This window comes from Panthera leo, chromosome A2, assembly GCF_018350215.1.
Source record: "Panthera leo isolate Ple1 chromosome A2, P.leo_Ple1_pat1.1, whole genome shotgun sequence".
NCBI lineage: Eukaryota > Metazoa > Chordata > Mammalia > Carnivora > Felidae > Panthera > Panthera leo.
In genome coordinates, this window is record NC_056680.1 from 12,455,840 (window position 1) to 12,475,062 (window position 19,223).

Consider the following 19,223-nt stretch of genomic DNA (forward strand, 5'->3'; position numbering starts at 1 on the left):
CGTTTTAAGTCACCTGTTTTGTGGTATTTGGCTACAGCAACCCCAGGAAACGAATACAGGGGTTTAATGAATATTCCCAGGCCCAGCCAGCCCCCCCCACCTTGTCCAAGGTGGGGCCGAGGAGGTAAGGCCAATGCTGTCCTGCACCTGCTGCGGGACCCCCCCCCCTCCCCCCCGCCAGGAGGCTGGTGGGCCATCCTCCTTCCTAAAAGCCCCCGGTCGAGCTCTGGCATGGGCTCCAGGGTTTGGGGGTGGGGTCTCCTGAATAATCACCGTGGAGGCCCCCATTCCACTCCTCAGGATCCACAGGACTCAAGTCTCCTACTGTCGCTGCCAGATGGCCCCCCTTCCCTTCACCCCAAGGTACCCCTTCTTGATGCTAATGTCCCCTACGACTCCAGGATCAGATGCGCAGGTGACTGGAAGGTGGATAGTGTGGGCCTGGGGGGTGAGGGCTGTAGCCCTGTGACCCCCCCCCCCTCCCAGCTGTTTGCCCCGGGCCTGAGCCGTTCTGAACAGACTTAGAGGAGGGCACCACATGGGGAAGGACGGCCATTGCCTCCCAGAGAGCAGCACGGGGCACTGCGTCTGGGGGTAAGCAAGCTCCCCAAGGCAGAGGGAAGTGGGGGCCAAACCGGGGCTCCCCACCGGGGCCCATATTGTCTCTGGTCTGGGGAAGAATGAGCCAGAGGGCAGGCAGTCCCAGGACACATTCACGTGCACAGGAACCTGGGGAAGTGTAAGATTAGTGAAGCACATCCACGTCAATAGCCTGGTTGATGACGCAGGAATTTTCCAATATGTTGCCGCTGCGGAAGGGTACCTGGGACCTCTCTGCACTGGTAGAATGTCTTAGAAATGCACAGGAATCTACCATTAGGTTGGGGGGCAGGCATCTGAAACGTTCCTCCCCCATCCTGCTCTGAAAGGCTGGGCCCGTCGACTAGGGAACTAGGGATCTGGGGCTCCAGTCCTCAGTGCTGCCCCCCGGAGGCCAAAGCCTGTGACTCTGGAAATGAGCTTTTATTACACCAGCTGCCTCCACCGGGAAAGGGGCCCAGGGCCCAGGAACCGTCCCTTGTAGGCTGGGAGTGGGAGGAACGGGCAGGGGAAGTGGCCGGTGCTGCAAGACGGGGACCCACTGGCCAGGCAGCACCCTCAGGGTCTCTGTGCTGTCCCTGGTGGGGGTCAGAGATGAGCAGCGTGGGCTGAAATAAATACCACCGCAAGGGGGTGGGGAGACAGTGCGCGGGAGGAAACAGAGACAAAGCATCCCCCGCTGGTTACAAAGAGGAATCTGATGACAGTTGGGAGGGTCCCCCAGGGAAGGCAGGTCTGGTCGTGGAGCTGGGAGAGGGCAGTCCCCACGATCAGGAGTCCGGGGGTGGGGGGAGTAGGCGGTGGTGAGGCCCCGAGATGAGAAGTCGACCTAGCCCTGGAGGCAGGAAGCTGAAGGTGCCTGGGTCAGAGCCATTGGCTTGCCCTCAGGGGCTGGCAGGCCGTCAAGACAGAACATTCAGGGACCCCTGGGGTGAGACAGGGGGTGTGTGTGGGGACTGTAACAGTTATGGGACCATTTGGGGTCTAGGTCCAGGGGCTCAGCGGCCCAGGTGCCCCAAAGGGGGCCACAGCTTTGCGATTTCGGAGAAAGGCGGACTGTTCCACTTCGAAGTTGGTGATGAGGGGATGGGTGTTTTTTGTGTCCCTGATTTGGGCTAAATGTCATCGTGTCCCCTCCGACACAGGCCTTTGGCCACAGGTCCTTCCGAGGAGCGTCTCCTCTGGGGGAGCGTGAGCTGCTCTGGCCTGAGGAGGGAGGGTACCCAGCCCCAGGTGCAGCTGAGGAGGTGGGGGGATAGAGGCCGACCCTCTGGTTGAGGGAGGGCTGGGGGGAGGCCCGTCATCCATGGAGGCAGGTCTCTGTGTTCTGTTTATCAGGTTCATTCGGAGGCTGGGGTCACCTGGGGTGGGGTCCGCCAGCCCACCAGAGAGTCACGGGAGCTCTCCCATCAGTGGCCCCCTTCCAGCGACCGGACAGTGATAGCACGCAGCCAGATCAAGTCCTCCTGCTCAGAGCGTCAGGAAGAGAAGCCACTCTGACTGAGGAGAGAAAAAGAGAAAGACACCGTGGGCTGCCAGGTCCCCTTGGCAGAACCTGCCTCCACGTCACGACTCAGCCTGGCCGCTTCTGCCCACTGGGGCAGGTGCATCGTCCCTAGAGAGGGGTTGGGGGGCCCATGGTCTGGCCCGGCCCCTCAGGACCCTGTCCACCCCCACCGGGTCACGGTGATGGGACAGGTTGTTCACTCCCGCTACACGCAGCAACGTGGGCGGATGGCAAGGGAACTCTGCTGAGTGAGAAAAGCCAACCTCAACAGGATTCCATTTACACAGCATCCCCAAAACGACAGACTACAGACAGGGGCCAGGCGGGCGCCACTATGAAAGGGAAGCTGCTCTGTATCGACTATGGGGGTGATGACACAAACCTATGTGCGGGGAAATAGCACAGGCTCAATTGCCAAAGTGGTGACTTATGAACACAGGAGGTATGGACGTCAATCTGCTGGTATGACCCTGTCTTCAGACTCATCTGCCAGATGTCACCGCAGGCGGGACTGGGTGAAGGGCACCTGAGAGGTCTCTGTGTTATCTCTGACAACCGCGTGGGAAACTAGGATTACCTCAAATTTAGAAGTTTAATAACTACCTCCCTCCCCCACCCCCCACCCCCACCGGAACCAAAGAAAAACAAAAGCCAACCTCTGGGCGGGCACTGGAGACAGCTAGCAGATACAGGAGGGAGGGGTGGGCAATGCTTGGGAGAGTTTAAAGCCAGGCACAGGACAACTACAACATGAGGGGCGGGTGAGGATCACACATGGACAGAAATGGCTTCAAAGTTGCTACGTTTTTGGTGAAGCAGTCCGGAACTCTCACCAAGTAAACCGAAAAGTTTAAGGATGTATATTGTAATCCCCGGAGCTACGAGTAAAAAGTAATGCTAGGGGCGCCTGGGAGGCTCAATCGGTTAAGCGTCCGACTTCGGCTCAGGTCACGATCTCGCGTTTTGTGAGTTCGAGCCCCGCGTCGGGCTCTGTGCTGATGGCTCGCAGCCCGGAGCCTGCTTGGGATTCTGTGTCTCCCTCTCTGCCCCTCCCCCCTCACGGCTCTGTCCTCTCTCTGTCTCTCAAAAATAAACATTAAAAAAACAAATTTAAGGATGTCTGATAATTCCCGAAGCTACGAGTAAAAAGTGATGCTGGGGTGCCTGGTTAAGCACCTCAGTCGGTTAAGCGTCTGAACCTGGATTTCGGCTCAGGTCATGATCTCACCTACCCCACGTTCTCTCTCTCTCTCCCTCTCAAAAATAAACAAAAAAGATTTAAAAAAAAAAAAAAAGAATGCTAAAATAGGAAGAGCGGAATCCAAATGGAAGCCTCCAAAAACATTCAGTAAACCCAAAGGGAGGCACGTGGAGAACAAAACAGAACACGTATTGAAACAGCAGCCATAAAAGCCCAGCAGACCTACCAACGATTGTATTAAATGCACTCGGACTAAGCCCCAGGGCCTGGTGTGGGATGACGCTCCCCACCCCCACCCCGAGCCTCCCAGACTTTGGTGGGTGCCCAAGGACAAGCATTCCCACTGGGTTTGCTGAGTGGGAGCGGAAACCAGCCTGTGCCACTGATGTATAGTGGAGAGACCCGGGGCTCAGGCAGACACAGCCTCAGGCCTGACGGTGCTCAGCAACCCCTGGGAGCTGGCACATAGCTGAGCCGATAAAATCAACCTGTGGCTTACACCTCTGGAGCCTGCTGTTAACTTAGAACCAAAAGATTCGCCTCCTCCAGGAAGTCTGCCCAGCGCCCCTTCCCAGCCTCACCCACTTCCTCCTCCCTTCCCTGGAGTGACGAAGATTCTCTGACCAAACTCTTTTTCAGCTGGGCCTCGACTTCTGGGCTTCTGTGTTCATCTCAGCACTGCCCAATTGTGGCAAGAACCCTGCTACGTTAGCTTAAGCTGGAATCCTCCCCCACCCCCCATATCTGATCACTCTCGATATCTAATGGGCCTCTTCCTCCCCATCACCCCTGGGGCGCAGTCTGATACCCTGGGCTGCCTTTAGCGGAAATACTGTTAGGTGGGTCCCGCCAGAATCCCCCCTTCATCCCGATGTTTTCTGTTCGTAATTCTCCGTCCACTGCCCCCCATCCTGGTCCTTGGCTACAAATCCCCACTTTTTCTTGTAGAGCTGGGTCCGGTCTTCCTCTCCACTGCAAGACCCCACTGCATCGTCCCGCTACCTATCTCATATTCAAGTTCTCTCCCTTGAATAAAGTCTTCCTTCCCATCTTTTTTTTTTTTTTTTAATGTTTTTTTTTTTTATTTTTGAGACAGAGAGAGAGCATGAATGGGGGAGGGTCAGAGAGAGAGGGAGACACAGGATCTGAAACAGGCCCCAGGCTCGGAGCTGTCAGCACAGAGCCTGACGCGGGGCTCGAACTCACTGACGGTGAGATCATGACCTGAGCCGAAGTCGGACACTTAACCGACTGAGCCACCCAGGTGCCCCCCTTCCCATCTTTAACAAGCATCGTGAATAATTTCTTTCTTTAACAGAGAGTCCCAGTGGGCCTCATGGACAGGCCTGTCCTGGGGTCCAGTCCTTGGGAGGACTCAGCCTCACCAGGCTCATACAGGCTCTTCCCTGATGTGTGTTGGGTAGACTGTGGGGAGAGGGGTCAGGAGAGAACGGATCCCCCATTTCGTTCCTGGAAACCTGCAGGCGGACCCCTCGATGAGTCACTCTCCTTCCCGCTAGGTCCAGGGCAAGTGAGGGGAGGGAGTTGGGGGGGTCCAGCTCTCACCTGTCCTCCGCCTCCCCCTCCAAGTCTATCACTTCATGGCCATGAGCAGCTGCCACACGCCCAGCGTCCAGGGGGGCTGGGTCATAGTCGTAACTGTATGACGCAGAGGCTGGTGTCAGCTGCTCTGAAAGGAAGGGGCACTCAGTCAGTAGGAAGGCACTGGAGGGGGAGGGTCTGGATGACAGCCCAGAGGGACCTTGAAGAGGAGAGATATGGGCCAGCAGGAGGTGGGAGGTCCCAAGGGTGGGGGAAGAGGACACAGATCACAGATGGGTAGATGCAGAAAGGCACAAGCTTCGGGTGGGAGTGAGGAGAGACTCAGCAAGATTGAGGAGACCCAGAAACCCAGATACACGGAACCAGAGGCGGGGGGCGGGGAGGACACAACGCCTGAGGAACAGAGGGTGATGGTCTCGAGTCCAAAGACAGAGAGACAGAGACTGGAGGAGAGATGCAGGGACCACCGTTGTGGGGAAAGCTGTGGGGATCAGGGACAGAGAATCCAGGACTGTGAGATTCAGGAAGGAGTGGTGGGAGAAACGGAAGAAAAAAGGAAGGAAGAGGAGAGAGTGATGCTAGAAGGGGGTGGGGGGAGTGGGGAGGTGGTGATGGGGAGGAGGAGGTGATGGAGAGGAGGAGGAGGTAATGAAAAAGATAGGGTGATGCACTATTTATATGCAGGGAGAGGTGGGGTCCCAGAGGCTGGATCCAGAGTGGGTCCTCACCGAGGACACAGTGGCCAGGGGGCGCGGGCTCCAATCTCGCGCGGCCTAGGCAGGCGGCCTCCTGCAGGTGGCAGGCGCTGGTGTAGACGATGCCATCAGAGCCGCAGACAGGGTCCCCGCGGGCGGTACAGTCGCGGGGACAGCCACAGCGCGTAATCTTCGCCCCCTCCTCCGGGGCAGCCGCAGGACCCCGCTCGCCTGGGGACCAGCCTGGGGGCGAGGAGAAGTCGGCAGGGACTGGGGGACCCCAATCCCCACCTAGTCTGCGCTTCCCACCGGGCCTGGAGTGAGGGAAAAGTCCCCGGGGGCAGGGACTACCTTCCACCGGGTGGGGCCTGGGGCCCGACAGTTACTAGGAGTCCCTGAGCCCTGACTTGGTAGAATTTCATTCAAGTGTTTGCTTACTACTTACGAAACAAAATTTTATCAACGAAAGCAATCTAAACCCATTTCAAGATGTTTGAAAAATAAAGAAAAAGGCCCTGAAGGACCCCTCCCAGCCCCGCCCAACATTTTGCTACGGCCACTCTCTGAGTTCATGGCCCGGGCCCTGCAGTCGCTACGCCTCTATTTTGTGGACGAAGAGAGGTACGGGCTCTGCTTTGGGCGCCCTCCCTCCCCGCTCGGCCCCGCCCCTTTCCGCTGACCGCCCACACCCCATTCGGGCCCCGCCCCTCCCCACTTTCACCTGCACCCCGCTCGGCCCCGCCCCTTTCCGCTGCCCGCCCACACCCCGTTCGGCCCCGCCCCTTCCCACTTTCATCTGCACCCCGCTCGGCCCCGCCCCTTTCCGCTGCCCGCCCACACCCCGTTCGGCCCCGCCCCTTCCCACTTTCATCTGCACCCCGCTCGGCCCCGCCCCTCCCCTTTCACCTGCACCCCGCTCGGCCCCGCCCCTTTCCGCTGACCGCCCACACCCCGTTCGGCCCCGCCCCTTCCCACTTTCATCTGCACCCCGCTCGGCCCCGCCCCTTTCCGCTGACCACCCACACCCCGTTCGGCCCCGCCCCTCCCCTTTCACCTGCACCCCGCTCGGCCCCGCCCCTTTCCGCTGACCGCCCACACCCCGTTCGGCCCCGCCCCTCCCCTTTCACCTGCACCCCGCTCGGCCCCGCCCCTTTCCGCTGACCGCCCACACCCCATTCGGGCCCCGTCCCTTCCCACTTTCACCTGCACCCCGCTCGGCCCCGCCCCCTTCCGCTGCCCGCCCACACCCCGCTCAGCCCCGCCCCTTTCCGCTGACCACCCACACCCCATTCGGGCCCCGCCCCTCCCCACTTTCACCTGCACCCCGCTCGGCCCCGCCCCTTTCCGCTGCCCGCCCACACCCCGTTCGGCCCCGCCCCTTCCCACTTTCATCCGCATCCCGCTCGGCCCCGCCCCTTTCCGCTGACCACCCACACCCCGTTCGGCCCCGCCCCTCCCCTTTCACCTGCACCCCGCTCGGCCCCGCCCCTTTCCGCTGACCGCCCATACCCCATTCGGGCCCCGCCCCTCCCCACTTTCACCTGCACCCCGCTCGGCCCCGCCCCTTTCCGCTGCCCGCCCACACCCCGTTCGGCCCCGCCCCTCCCCACTTTCATCTGCACCCCGCTCGGCCCCGCCCCTTTCCGCTGACCGCCCACACCCCATTCGGGCCCCGCCCCTTCCCGCCTTCACCTGCACCCCGCTCGGCCCCGCCCCTCCTCGCTGCCCACCGACCTTCTGCTCGGCCCCGCCCCCACAATGTTCACCCTTGACCTTGCCCTCTTCTCCTGCCTTTACCAAGCGGTCCCCCTCTGCCTGGAGACCCCCTTTCCCGCTCTGATCTGAGCTCCAAAAGGACGGTCGGGGTGGCAGTGGCCCCGCTCACTCACCGGGGCCCTGAGCCGGGGCGCGCTCCACCTCGTTGCACGCGGGCCCCGCGCACAGCTCCTGGGCAAGTGGACTGCGCGCGCTGACATTGTAGAAGCGCGTGGCTTCAAAGGCTGCGGGACGCGGGAGGCAAAGAGTGACGAAATGATGGGTGACAAGGCGAGGAACTGAGCTGGGGGCGCGGGCGGGCGCGGGCCTACCAGGCTCGTAGTAGTCGTACACAGAGACAGGCAGCGCGGACGTCCTGCCCACTACATGTTCACGGAGCGCCCGGAACCGCACGCAGGTCAGGCACCGGCTGGGGATCTGCGGGGTTAGCGGACGGGCTCAGGCCTGGCTGGGGCCACTAGGCTCAGGGATGAGCTAGGGCCCCTAGGCTCCGCTCTGCCTCAAAGCATGCGCCCAGAACTGGCCGATTTGTGGGGGGGGGGGGGGTACCCAGGGGTGTGTGAAACACAGGAACCTGATTCCACTCAATTCTCTGGGTCCTTCCATCCTACCTGGAAAAACATCTCTGCCGGTCTTTCACTCTCCCCTCCCCTAGCCCCTGGCATCCGCTAACCCGCTTTTTGTCTCTATGGATTCACCTGTTCTGGACATTTCATGTGCATGAGATCATACACTACGAAGCCTTTTCGTGTCTGGCTTCTTCCATCCAGTATGTTTTCCAGGTTCATCCACATGCACCCGTGCTCCATTCCTTTCTATGCCTGAATACCGTTCCACATCCCTCCCAACTTTTCCCACCAACGTGAGCTGAGCTGGCTGGGGCACAAGGCCACCAGCTGTGCCAGCTCTGCCTGGATTTATTATTGCCCTCGTTTCTTTCTCATGATAGGAGACGGCTGCAGGAACCACACTGGGCCAGGACAGCTCTGCCCTCCCTCGCTAATTGGGGTGCGGTCGGAGCCTCCACCCCTGCCCCGCCCCCACCCCACTGCCGGTACCTCATCAAAGTAGAAGAGGACTCTGCGTCCAGCCACCTCGTACCTCTTCAGCGTGAAATGCTTGTCAGAGAGCAGCTGGCGAGGAAGCCAGAGGTCAGGGTCCACCCAGCCCCTGTCCCCAGTGCTTGCTTCCTCCCCGGTCTCCGTGGGGCCTCCGCTGCTCAGTGGGAGGTGGGCCAGTTCCGGAAGGAAGCCGAGGCCCCAGAGGCTGGGGGGCTTGCCTATGGTTGTCCGGCAAGTCGCCACGGACCGGGCCCAGGGGATGGAGGTCAGTGTGACCCGTGAACCCAGGAGAAGGTACTCCGAGCTCCCGCCTTCCCTCCCCTTCCTGCAGCCTCCCTTGATCCAGCCCCAGCCCAGGGCAACCCGAGGTGCCCAGCTGGGCCCTGCCACCTGCTTTTACCTCATCTACAACATGTAACACCCTCCAGCCTGGGAATTCGTGTGTGATCCATAAAACCAAGGCTTCTGTGCTGGTCCTTCTCCTTACCCTGCCTCTTCCCAGCCTCCCTGATCGCCCCCACCCCCTGCCTTTCCTTCTCCATCCTCCCTACACTGCAGGCCTCCTCCGGCCTCAGGCAAGACAGCACCCCCATTTTTGTGCCTCCCTCGCACAAAAGGGGGCATGGGGCTCGTCTCTCTTGAGTTTGAGGGTAGTGGTAGGTCTCCGGAGAACGAGGGCGGAGGGTATCCTATGGCACCCCATGTCGTCCCTAAAACACACCCATATTTGCTGAATCCCTCCTCCACCACCTGGATCCCACCCCTCCCCACCTGCCCCTCAGCAGGCGACCAGCCCAAAAGCACCAACTTTGCCCGGAGAGGCCAAAAAAAAAAAAGAGCTGGGAATTTGCAACCTGGTCAGGGTGGCCAGCTAGAGACCCCGCCCGGCTTCCGCCTTCCAGCACCACCTCACCTGCTCTAGGCTCTCGATGTCCACCCGGAAGCCTGAGAGCAAGGGCACGTCCAGGACAGCCATATTGGAGGACCCCGCATGCAGCCACCTTCCAACGAGAGGAGAGATGCAGGCCCTCGAGCTCAAGCCCCACGGTGGAATTCGTGGCCCCCTCTGTGCCCCCCGCCACAATCCCCACGCCTGAAGTCCTGGGCGAACCCGCCCCAGGCCTGGCTGGGTGGCCCATTTGTACAAACACAGGTCACTGGTCAGCCCGTTTCACAGTTGAGACCCTAAGATCATAAGGAGAGGGCCCTGCTGAGGGTTCTGGGCCTGACCCAGGTCTACTGACTCTGGGTTGTGCTTGCCCCGAACCCCGTGCTGTGTCCCCAGCACAGGAAGCAGTTTCCGTGGGGCCATGGGAGCCCAGGTGACTGGGGATACCCAGTCACTCCCCAGTGCTTGTCCTCAGTTTCCCCTTCTGTGACATGCGGTATGCCCAATTCACCTCTGGGGCCTGCTATGTGCCAGGCCCTCCCAGTGCCACGTGCTGGTGACAAGGAAGGTGACTGATATTCAGAGGGGAACCGGTAGACTCTGGGCCCAAGGGGCCATGGTGGCCGCAGCCCCTGGGGAGGATGGGGAGGCTTCCTGTTGGGGTGAGGCCTGAGTAAGCCCATATCTGGATGGCACACATACATCCGAGAGAGGAACAGAGATGTCCCCAGCTACATAGGGCCATGGGAGCCCAGGCATGTCCCCAGCAGGCCTAATGGGGCCAGAGTTGGGCCAGTCTGCCTGCTTCCTGCTCCCCTACCCCAGCTGATGGCAGATTGAGGGTCATGGGAGAGTGGCCTTGGCAGCCCCAGTGGGCTTTGGATGCCATGGCAACCATCCACCTTTGGGCTCCCATATTGTCACCAAGGCAACGAGCATCCTCTGAGGGCAGCTGCCCGTGCCCCCCCTGAGGACCCCTGTGACCTGGTCCTGGGGTCACCCTCAGGAAACTGAGAGGCCTGAGGCTCTGGTGAGTCGGGCAGGGGCCGCAAACAGCTGTCCCCACCTGGGCCACCTGCCTCACCTGTCACTGGGGTCTGCTGCATCCATTTGGAAGCTTCTGTTTCCTTCTCTCATTCAAAAGCCATCTGCAGTGTTAAGTGCCTGACATCAAGCATTTGCTTGCAAAAGCATCCACGTCAAAGATGTCCATCTCAGATAAACGCACCACCAGCTGTTTGACACAGCTACTAGATTCAAGAGCTAGACAAGGAGGCAGGCGCCCCACGCACAGGAAGTTCCCCTTTTAGAAAACCCTGGGCAGCCGAGGCAACTAACCTGCTTTTCCCTTCCTGCTCCCTGACTCCCGCCCTTAATTTTAAATTCGCCAAAAAAAGAGTGGACTGACGGGGCTGAAGTGTCCGACTCTTGATTTCGGCTCGGGTTAGGACGATCTCACGGTTGTGAGTTCGAGCCCCGCGTCGGGCTCTGCTCTGACAGCACGGAGCCAGCTTGGGATTCTCTCTCTCCCTCTCCCTCCGCCCCTCGCTTTCTCTCTGCCCTTCCCCTACTTGTTCACCCGCGTGCTCTCTCAAAATAAATCAATAGACATTAAAAATATGAGAATGGACTGGCAAAACCTTAGATCCCCTCCCTCTACCCCAGTCAAGGCAGAGCCCCAGGTGCATACTTTTTCTCTCTGTACCTGTGACCTTGCTGTCTGGCCCCAGGAATGCTGTGTAACTTCCAGGACCAATAAGTCATGAACCTTGTCCCTCAAAGTTCCCTGAGAGTTGTTGCTGAGGGTATCTTGCAACTGTAACAAAAGCCACAAGGGCTGGTCCGGCCACAGCAGTGGGAAATGTAGTAGGGAGCAGGTGCGTGCCCCAGGCAGGCCAGCTGATAGCATCACAATCCGCGGGCTCAGACTGACGCCAAACACCAACCCTGAGCACCCGCTCAGCACCCTGGGCCCGGAGGAGCTGTCTTCCTCTGAGGCCCAGGCAGGAGTGTTGGCCGCGGGGAGGTGGCCTTACCTGGTGCACACCTCCAGGGTCACCTGATACTCCTGGTGATGCTGGTCGGCTGCTGGGTCGTCATCATCGGCCGAGGAGGCGGGAGCGGGGGTCCGCCGCTGCTCAGCCTCGGGCTCCCGGAAGCTCACGAGCAGCTGGAAGGCTGGTTTGGCCACCGGGTCTGGCACATTGTAGGTGACATCAATCTGGGGGAGGGGGCGGTGTGGGAGGACCGAAGCTTAGGGAACCTGGGGTTGGGGGAGGGGAGAGGCAGGGCCATGGCCAGAACGATGACAAAAGTGGCATGAATGGCAGATGTGGGGACAACTGTTACTTCGTTTAGCCCTGCAAGTGCCCAAGGGGGTGCAGATATGACCGTCACCCCATTTTCACGCATGTCAAGCCCAGGTCCAACAGCCTCCAGGCCTCTCCCACCTCTCCGCTGTGTCGTCTGGGCTCCCATTTTAGAGATGGGGAAGCTGAGGTTTTCAGGGTCTCCAGGCAGACTTGCCCTCTGACCACCAGCCGGAGCCCGCAGGCTGGGCTGCCCCAGCCCAGAGTGCAGCTAAATCCCAGGGCCTGGTGACCGAGGAGCTGTAGGGGGGGCAGGCTGGGTCCGGGGGAGGGGGGCACATCCTGGTTCAGACAGCAGCAGGGAGAACAGATTTGAAGCACTGGGCAAACCCTGGGCGCGGGGGAGGGCATCTGCGTATGGTCAGAGACCACTGGATTGAGGAGCAAATGGATTTTCTTGTTGGGGGGGGGACCCACACTCGAGAGAATGCATGGCCACCTGCCTTGGTCAGGCTGGGCTGCATGACGGGGGTCAGACAGTCTGTCCCGGGGTTTCTCTCAGCCACACACATCCATCCCACTCAGCCTGGACCACCACTGAGCTTGGAGCTCCCAGCCTGCCCCTTGGGGCGTCCCCAGGTTCCAGAAGCCCCAGCGAGTGCCCTATCTCCCTCCCTGAAGCCCCACCTGCATCAGGCAGCAGCCTTCGCCCTTGGCGCTCACAAACAGTCCCGTGGGGAGGCTGGGGATCTGAAGAGAGAAGACGCCGTGACACCCTCTGCAGACACACAAGGGGGTGTGGCAGGCAGGGGGGAGGGGCCTCCAGCACTGCCCTCCAAACCCTGGTCCAGGAATACACACCGCCGCGGTCTGCAGAAGCTTCTGGTTGGCCCCGTGCAGTTCGAAAGTTTCCTGGTAGTCCAGGTTGGTAGAAGCCAGGGAGACGGTGAGGTTGACGCTGCCGGCATATGACAAGATGGCATAGTCTGCCAAGGCCTGAAGAGCCACACAAGTGTCCTGGGGACACAGCAGGAGGTGCTGTCAGCCCCAGGAATGGGTCAGCCAGCAGTGTCCCTCCCTGCTCCCCGCCCCCCCCCCCATCCCCAGAGGTCTGGCCCAAACTGGGGGCACCATGCACCGTCTCTGAAGGCCGGAGACCCATGTGGGTGGAATGGAGAATGATTCTGCTGCAGACAGACATCCATGGCCTGGGGGCCCTGATAACAGGTGGGTATGCCCACAGAAGCAGAGGCTGGGTCCCTGTCCCAAAGCCGGGTGCATCTGTCCCTCAGGCCCCACCCCCTGCCTTCTCTTGGACTCCTCATCTCCAGGAGCCGCCTTGGGCCTTGAAGCACGTGGTGGCTTCCTGGCGAACTCTGAGCCCTGAGCCTGGGCCTCAGCGACCCCGCCGGGACCTGAGCCCCTTCCTCTTGGCCCTGCTCAACTCACCTGAGTAGAGGAGAAGCCCCCGAGCGCGTTCCGCTGCTGGGACAGCCACTTCACCACGGGCAGGGCCGTGGCCACATCACCCAGGAGGGTGTAGGTCAGCAGGGCATAGGCCGTCATTTCCACCTCAGCTGAGACCACTGCGATGGACAAGGCTGGCTGGGGCCCTTCCAATGGCGGGACCCAGCACCCAGCACCCAAAGCAGGGGGCCAGTACCTGACTGAGAGACCCCATCGCTGAAGCTCAGGAATGCATCCTTGTCCACGTCCCGGGAACCCGTCAGGCTCCAGTGGGTGACCCCATCTGCAGGGCCAGGACAGGTCAGGGGCCACAACCCAATTAAGTGTTCAGCCTGGCATCCCGCGGTGAGTGTCAGTGCATATGGGTCTCGAGGAGAGACGTGGCGGGGGTGGGGGGTGGACCCCAGGGGAGTAGGGTGCCAGGGGCAGATGGCTGGGACAGGAAGGGCCTTGGGGCTGTCTCAGATCTGCAACTACATGACGGACCCAGTCTCTCCTGTACCCCTGGAAGACATCGGTGGCCTCCCTCCTGACGGGTCCCTGATGTGGCTCCAGCCATCCCCACTCGGGACCGAGGAAGCCGCTTGCTACCTGGTAAGGCTCCAAGGATTCTGAGTTCGTGTGTGATGTAAAAGGCCCTCGGACCACAGAGAAATCCGTGCTCCCTGCCCCAGATCTCAAGCAGTTAGTCCTAAATAGACACTGTCATCCAATCGGGTAGTTTCAGAATTCTGCTTAATGTTTGTTTGTTTTTCTTCTTAGCAATGAAAGCATTTCTCAGGTGACATCATGGGCAGAAAAGCTGCTGGGGAAGGTGGGGGGCGGGTAGTGGGATGAGGGCCGGGAGGGGGCTTGGTTTGAGAGGTCTCCACGACTGGGGCTCCCCAAGCACAGTGAGTAGTCATTTTGTGGGTGGAGAGACCAACGTCCTGCAGACAGAAACGGCTTCCTTCCCAAGGTTCACCCGGCGATGGAAGGCAGGGGGGCCCTCCCTGCCTCCCAGCACCCTGTCCGGGGTTGGTCTCCAGGAAGCCTGGGGCGTTCTCTACTGCCCTCTGGGCTATCCCCTATTCCACGAGGGAGAAAAATGACACACGGGCTCAAGCCACTTCATCAAATGGAGCCGCTAGATGCAACAACGAATAACAAACAAAACGGACTGAGCAAAGGGTGCCTCCTTAGCTCCATGCGTGTGTTCATGAACCGTTTAGGGAGATGCACGGTGGGCGGGCCCCACGGTGGCCTCTGGGGTGGCGATCAGGAGCCACCTACTCTGCGTGATGGCCAGGCTGCGGAGTTTTCGCAGCGCTGCGGGGGCTGCTGGGCTGCGGAGCAGGGTCAGCGCGTAGGTGGTCAGGGCACTGCTGTAGGGGTCGGCGGCCAAGGGCACACTGGACTCCAGGAAGTGCCTCGCTCTGGCAATGGCGCCCCTCTCCTCCTGCGGGATGGGGTGGGGAGTGGAGCCCTGCGAGGCTGCTCTGTTCCCCCACCCACCTGCCCACCCGCAGGTTCCCAGGGCGCCCCTAGGGAGAGCTCCCAGACTCTCATTCTGCCTCCTTCTAGGGCTCCCGCAGCCTGCGGACCTGGCTTTCAAAACCCCATCCCCTTTCTGTTGGTGCCAGCTTTCTTCCGAATGAGGTCTGAGCACAGTGTATCAACCCAGAGAAGTACTGGGGGAATCAGGCAGAGCCCGGACCACCCTGTCCCACCCACCCCTTCACCAGGCTGGCTTTTAAGAACCCCTGCCCAGGCCCACTTCATCCTCCAGGCCTCACTTCAAGTGTTGCCTCCTCCAGGAAGCCCACCAACCCTGATCATGCTTCTCCCCCAGCCCTAACGTGAGCCGCTGGAGGACAGAAACTGAGGCCGCTGTCCAGCGGGGGCTTGATGCAGAGAAGCTGCCCAAGCATATTGGTTAAATGGAAAAAATGAGTGATTAGAAGCATTCGTGAATTTAATAAATGAGCAACGGTGTTCCCGTGGGCACCGATGGAGCCATGGTGTTAAGATAACTCTGCTTTTAGGCCGCCTGGCTGGTGCAGCTGGCTCAGCGTCTGGCTCTTGATTTTGGCTCAGGTCACGATCTCCCGGTTCTGTGAGTTCGAGCCCCGCACTGGGCTCTGTGCTGTGTGGGGCCCACTTGGGATTCTCTGTCTCTGCCCCTCTCCCACTCCAGCTTTCTCTCTCTCTCAAAAAAAGACATCTCTGCTTTAGATTGTTAAGATCTCAGAAAGCATGCTCTCCCAAAGCTCTCCATCTTTCGATCAGGACAAAGTATGGAAACTGCCCCTAATGCGGGGCGTTGAGATATACCAGGTACCTCCTGGGGCCTGGACACACCGCAGTTAGGACCCATGTCCCCATAGGAGAGGACACAGAGACGCAGGCACAGGGCCATGCAGAGACAGAGGCAGACACTGGAGTGATGCGGCCACAAGACTAGAAATGCCCGGGGCCTCCAGAAGCTGGAGAGGCCTAGAAGGACCTTCCCTTAGAGCCTTCGGAAGGAGCACAGCCTTGCTGATACCTGGACCTCAGACGTATGGCCTCCAGGACTGTGAGAGAATAAATTCGTGCTGTCTGAAGCCAGTTTGTGGTACTTGCTACAGCAGCCCAGACCCCGATCCAGGGGCCACAATCCAGCCTAGGGCACAGAGGCCTTCAGAGTCCGGAGTGAATGAAGACACACATGACACAGCTCTAAACGTGTGACAGGGTCCGAATGACCTGGAAGTCCATTTAACTGGAAGAAGGAGCGGAGCCAGAGGAGACAGGAGGGGCCCGCCTCAGGGGATGTGGAGGGGCCGGGGTCCCTCGGCCTCAGAGGTGCAGGCACTCACCAGCCCCCGCCCCCAGTCCTGGGACTCCCTCAGGACTGCTGGCCATCCTAGAGGCAGGGTGTATGAGTTTGCAATGGCTGTGTAACAAAGTGCCACAAAGTGGGTGGCTTAAACAGTAAAAAAAAAGACAAGGTGTCACAGATCTGGAGACCGGAAGTCTGAGGTCATGGTGTGGGCCACTGAGGGAAGAGTCTGCCCCAGGCCTCTCCTGGGCTTGCAGCCGGCTGTCTTCTCCCTGTGTCTCCATGTCATCTTGCCTGTGCGTGTGTGTCTGTGTCCAACCCCCTTTGTATGAGGACGCCAGTCATATTGGATTAGGACCCATCCTGATGGCCTCATTTTAACTTGATTTACCTCTTCAAAGGCCCTAATCACATTCCGAGGTATGGGGGTGCTGTCTGGGCCCCCCACCACAATACATTGAAGCGCTACCCCAATGTGATGGTGTTAGGAGGTGGGACCTTTGGGATGTGATTACGTTTAGCTGAGCTTCTGAGGGTGGAGCCCCCACAATGGGCTTAGGGTCCTTACAAAAAAAGGAAGAGACACCAGAACTCCCTCTCTCTCCACACGTGCGTACCAAGGAAAGGCCATGTGTGGACACAACGGGAAGGTGGCTGTCTACCAGGCAGGAAGAGAGCCCTCACCAAGAACTGACTCAAACAGAACCTTGACTTGGGTTTCCCAGTTTCCAGAACTATGAGAAGTAAATGTCTGTGGTTTAAGCCTCCTGGACTGTGGTATTTTGTTATGGCAGCCCGAGCTGGCTAAGACAGGGGGTTAGGATTTCAGGATATACATTTCGGAGAGACACGATTCAGCCCTTTAACACGAGGCAAGGGGCCCTCCAGGCAAAGTGCACAGGACCTAGAAGATCTTAGGTCACGGCAAACCCTAGACCCAGAGGTTAAATCTGGATCGGGAGGCCACGAATTCTGAGAAAAGCCACAATTCCCAGTTCGTCACCAGGGGATGTAGAACCGATACAGATGTTAGGAATGGTGGGGTCCCTACTCCCAGGATTGGGGTCCACCAGGGACGCCCTCACCGCAGGGAACATGTTATACGCACCCCGCTTCACAGAAGCAACAATGGCCCTCCAGTCCCTTGGGACAACTAAACCTTGACTGGCTCCAGTACCCACTGTAAATGGAGGTTCTAGACCCTTCCCCCCAAAAAATTTCACAAATTTTTGTACAGGACTCCCGGAAGTGAGCCCATGGGTCACTAGCCAGGAATGTGATGTAGCTCCAAACAGGGTCCCGGGGTGTCAGATAGTCCTGGGACGTCTCGTACTCAGGATACAGCACCTCCACCCCCCCCCCCCCCCCCGCCCACGATTGTCACAGGACCCTCTCAATCCTCTTCCCTGGGCTACAAGAAGGTGAGCGTCCTGGGACCACAGGAAAGCATGAAAAAAGAGTGGAAGGAGGGCATCAAGGAAGAAGTAAAGCCTGCCCGAGGACGGCCAGCCTGGCCTGCGGGGGGGACGTTGCCCACCCACTCCCCCAGCCGCCCAGTGCTCACCTCCGAGGCAGTGCCTGTCTCCAGGAGTGCAGCCACCACGTAAGCCGTCAACGGGACTGTGCCGTGGATCCCACCCTGCAAGAGGACTTTGGAGCCTCACCCTGAGCCAGAGGGGACAGCCCCTGACCTCCTACTGGCCCGAGACAGCCAGCACCGGGGAGTGGGGGAGGGGGCAGGGCTAAGGCACCAGAAGGAGGCGGAGAGGCCACTCACCTGGATGTCCTTGTTCAGGATCCTGCCCACGGCCGGGAAGGAGCCATCCCCCCGCTGCTGCTGGATGATCCAGCCCTTGGCAGCCGCCAGCTCCTGTGGGTCGATGAAGATGAAGCTTCGTGCCTGGGCAAAGGACTTCAGGACAAAGGCCGTGAGCCTAAAACAGGATGAGGCAGGGGCTGGGAGGGCCATGGGTCGGGGACGGTGGTGCAGAAAAGGTCACCTCCCGCGGGCACCCCGAGGAACCGTGCACGCTCCCTGCACTGCCCGAGTCTCCGCTTCTTCCCCTATAACACAGGAGGGTCCAGCTTGCCCTCTCGGGGGCTGTTGTGAGCACGCCAGGGAAGTGTGTGGGCACCCAGCAGGGCCCAATGACAGAGGCCCGCCTCCCTGCAGCACCAGAGTCTGGCACTCAAGGCCTTCCCGGGAACTGGTCCAGCCCTGCCTCCCCCTGCCACATGCAGGAGACCTTCCTTGTTGCCCCTCCACAGCCACTCCCTGAGAGATCCTCAGTCTTCCAGAGAGATCTCCAGTCTTTCTTGGAAGCCTGCAGCCAGGTGCCTTAGATGCTTAGACCCCCGATGGCCCCACCCAGCCACAGTTAGGGGCATTTCGGTCCCTGGCCCTGAGAGTGACTTTAGAATGGGCACATGCGGTGATGCTGGGAGCAGCTGCTGCAATTTTGCCACCATGAGGGGAGCAGCCACTGTGCTGAGAGAGCCCACAGGGGCCCGAGGAAAGACCCGGGGCCCCGATGCATTGTGGGCCTGCCAGGCTGGCCAACCCTGTGGCCTCCCCAGCACTGTGGCGTGAACTGGCATTCAGAATTGCCTATCGGCCAGATTTCTGTGGCTTGAAGTTGGTAACGTTCCGCCAACCCACTAGCCTCAGCTACGTGTCCAGGCACGTTTCCCTTCCCGTTTACACAGGACGAGGTCCCACTTGTCTCTCAATACTCAGCCCACGTGCCTCTGCCCGGAGGAAGGCTCTCGGGCACCCCCGCTCTGGGATGGGCTCTCGGGACCCTCAAGACCCCCGCCTGGCCTCCCCACAGCCCACCTCTGGGTCACAGTTGCCCATCCCTGGCTTTGCGGCCTGTGCCTTGCCCACCCCGCACCCCTCCCCGCTCTGTCACGGTGCACCCGAGAGACTTAGTTGATGGGACCGGGGGATGAATGAGGGGGTGAAAAATAATCGCGGGAGGAACACTGGATGGAAACCAAGGAGCCGAGAGAGACGAGCGATAGAACCGTCGGCGGGAGAACGCCCCACTCAGGACGGGGGCGCGGTCCCCGCTCCTCAAAACCCAGCGGCTCCCCCCTGCCACGCCCATCAGGGGGCTGTCGTCCAAACGGCACAAACCAACAAGTGTCGGCAAGAATGTGGAGGGACCGGAGCCCTGTGTGCTGCTAAAGAAACAGGAAGTGGTGCGGCAGCCAGAAGAAAACGGTCAGCGGTTCCCTGACAGGCTGAAGGTGGCGTTCCCATGCGACCCGGCGGTCCCACTTCTGGGGACATCCCCAAATACGAAAGCGGGGTCTCAAGGAGGTATTTGTGCACCTGTGTTCCCAGCAG

General features: G+C 60.0%; 1 protein-coding gene across 6 annotated transcripts in view; it reads right to left on the reverse strand.

Annotated features, from left to right (window-relative positions):
• Nucleotides 1–1,008: 1,008 nt before the first annotated feature.
• CPAMD8 (C3 and PZP like alpha-2-macroglobulin domain containing 8) overlaps nt 1,009–19,223 on the reverse strand; it is an 83,060-nt gene continuing 64,845 nt past the window's right edge. For 3 of the 6 annotated variants that reach the window (XM_042928818.1, XM_042928817.1, XM_042928815.1), the window contains 15 exons: nt 17,649–17,805; nt 17,436–17,510; nt 14,341–14,506; nt 13,265–13,351; nt 13,051–13,187; nt 12,463–12,618; nt 12,289–12,351; nt 11,329–11,513; nt 9,317–9,404; nt 8,401–8,475; nt 7,654–7,759; nt 7,456–7,566; nt 5,600–5,809; nt 4,875–4,998; nt 1,009–2,100 (listed from right to left, as the gene is read on the reverse strand). In XM_042928818.1, the coding sequence (XP_042784752.1) occupies nt 2,079–2,100; nt 4,875–4,998; nt 5,600–5,809; nt 7,456–7,566; nt 7,654–7,759; nt 8,401–8,475; nt 9,317–9,404; nt 11,329–11,513; nt 12,289–12,351; nt 12,463–12,618; nt 13,051–13,187; nt 13,265–13,351; nt 14,341–14,506; nt 17,436–17,510; nt 17,649–17,805 (1,762 nt within the window). In that variant the 3' untranslated portion in view covers nt 1,009–2,078. Of the gene's footprint in view, nt 2,101–4,874; nt 4,999–5,599; nt 5,810–7,455; nt 7,567–7,653; nt 7,760–8,400; nt 8,476–9,316; nt 9,405–10,376; nt 10,441–11,328; nt 11,514–12,288; nt 12,352–12,462; nt 12,619–13,050; nt 13,188–13,264; nt 13,352–14,340; nt 14,507–17,435; nt 17,511–17,648; nt 17,806–19,223 lie in introns of those variants that run through there. The other 3 variants (XM_042928816.1, XM_042928819.1, XM_042928820.1) reach the window with 3 other exon arrangements.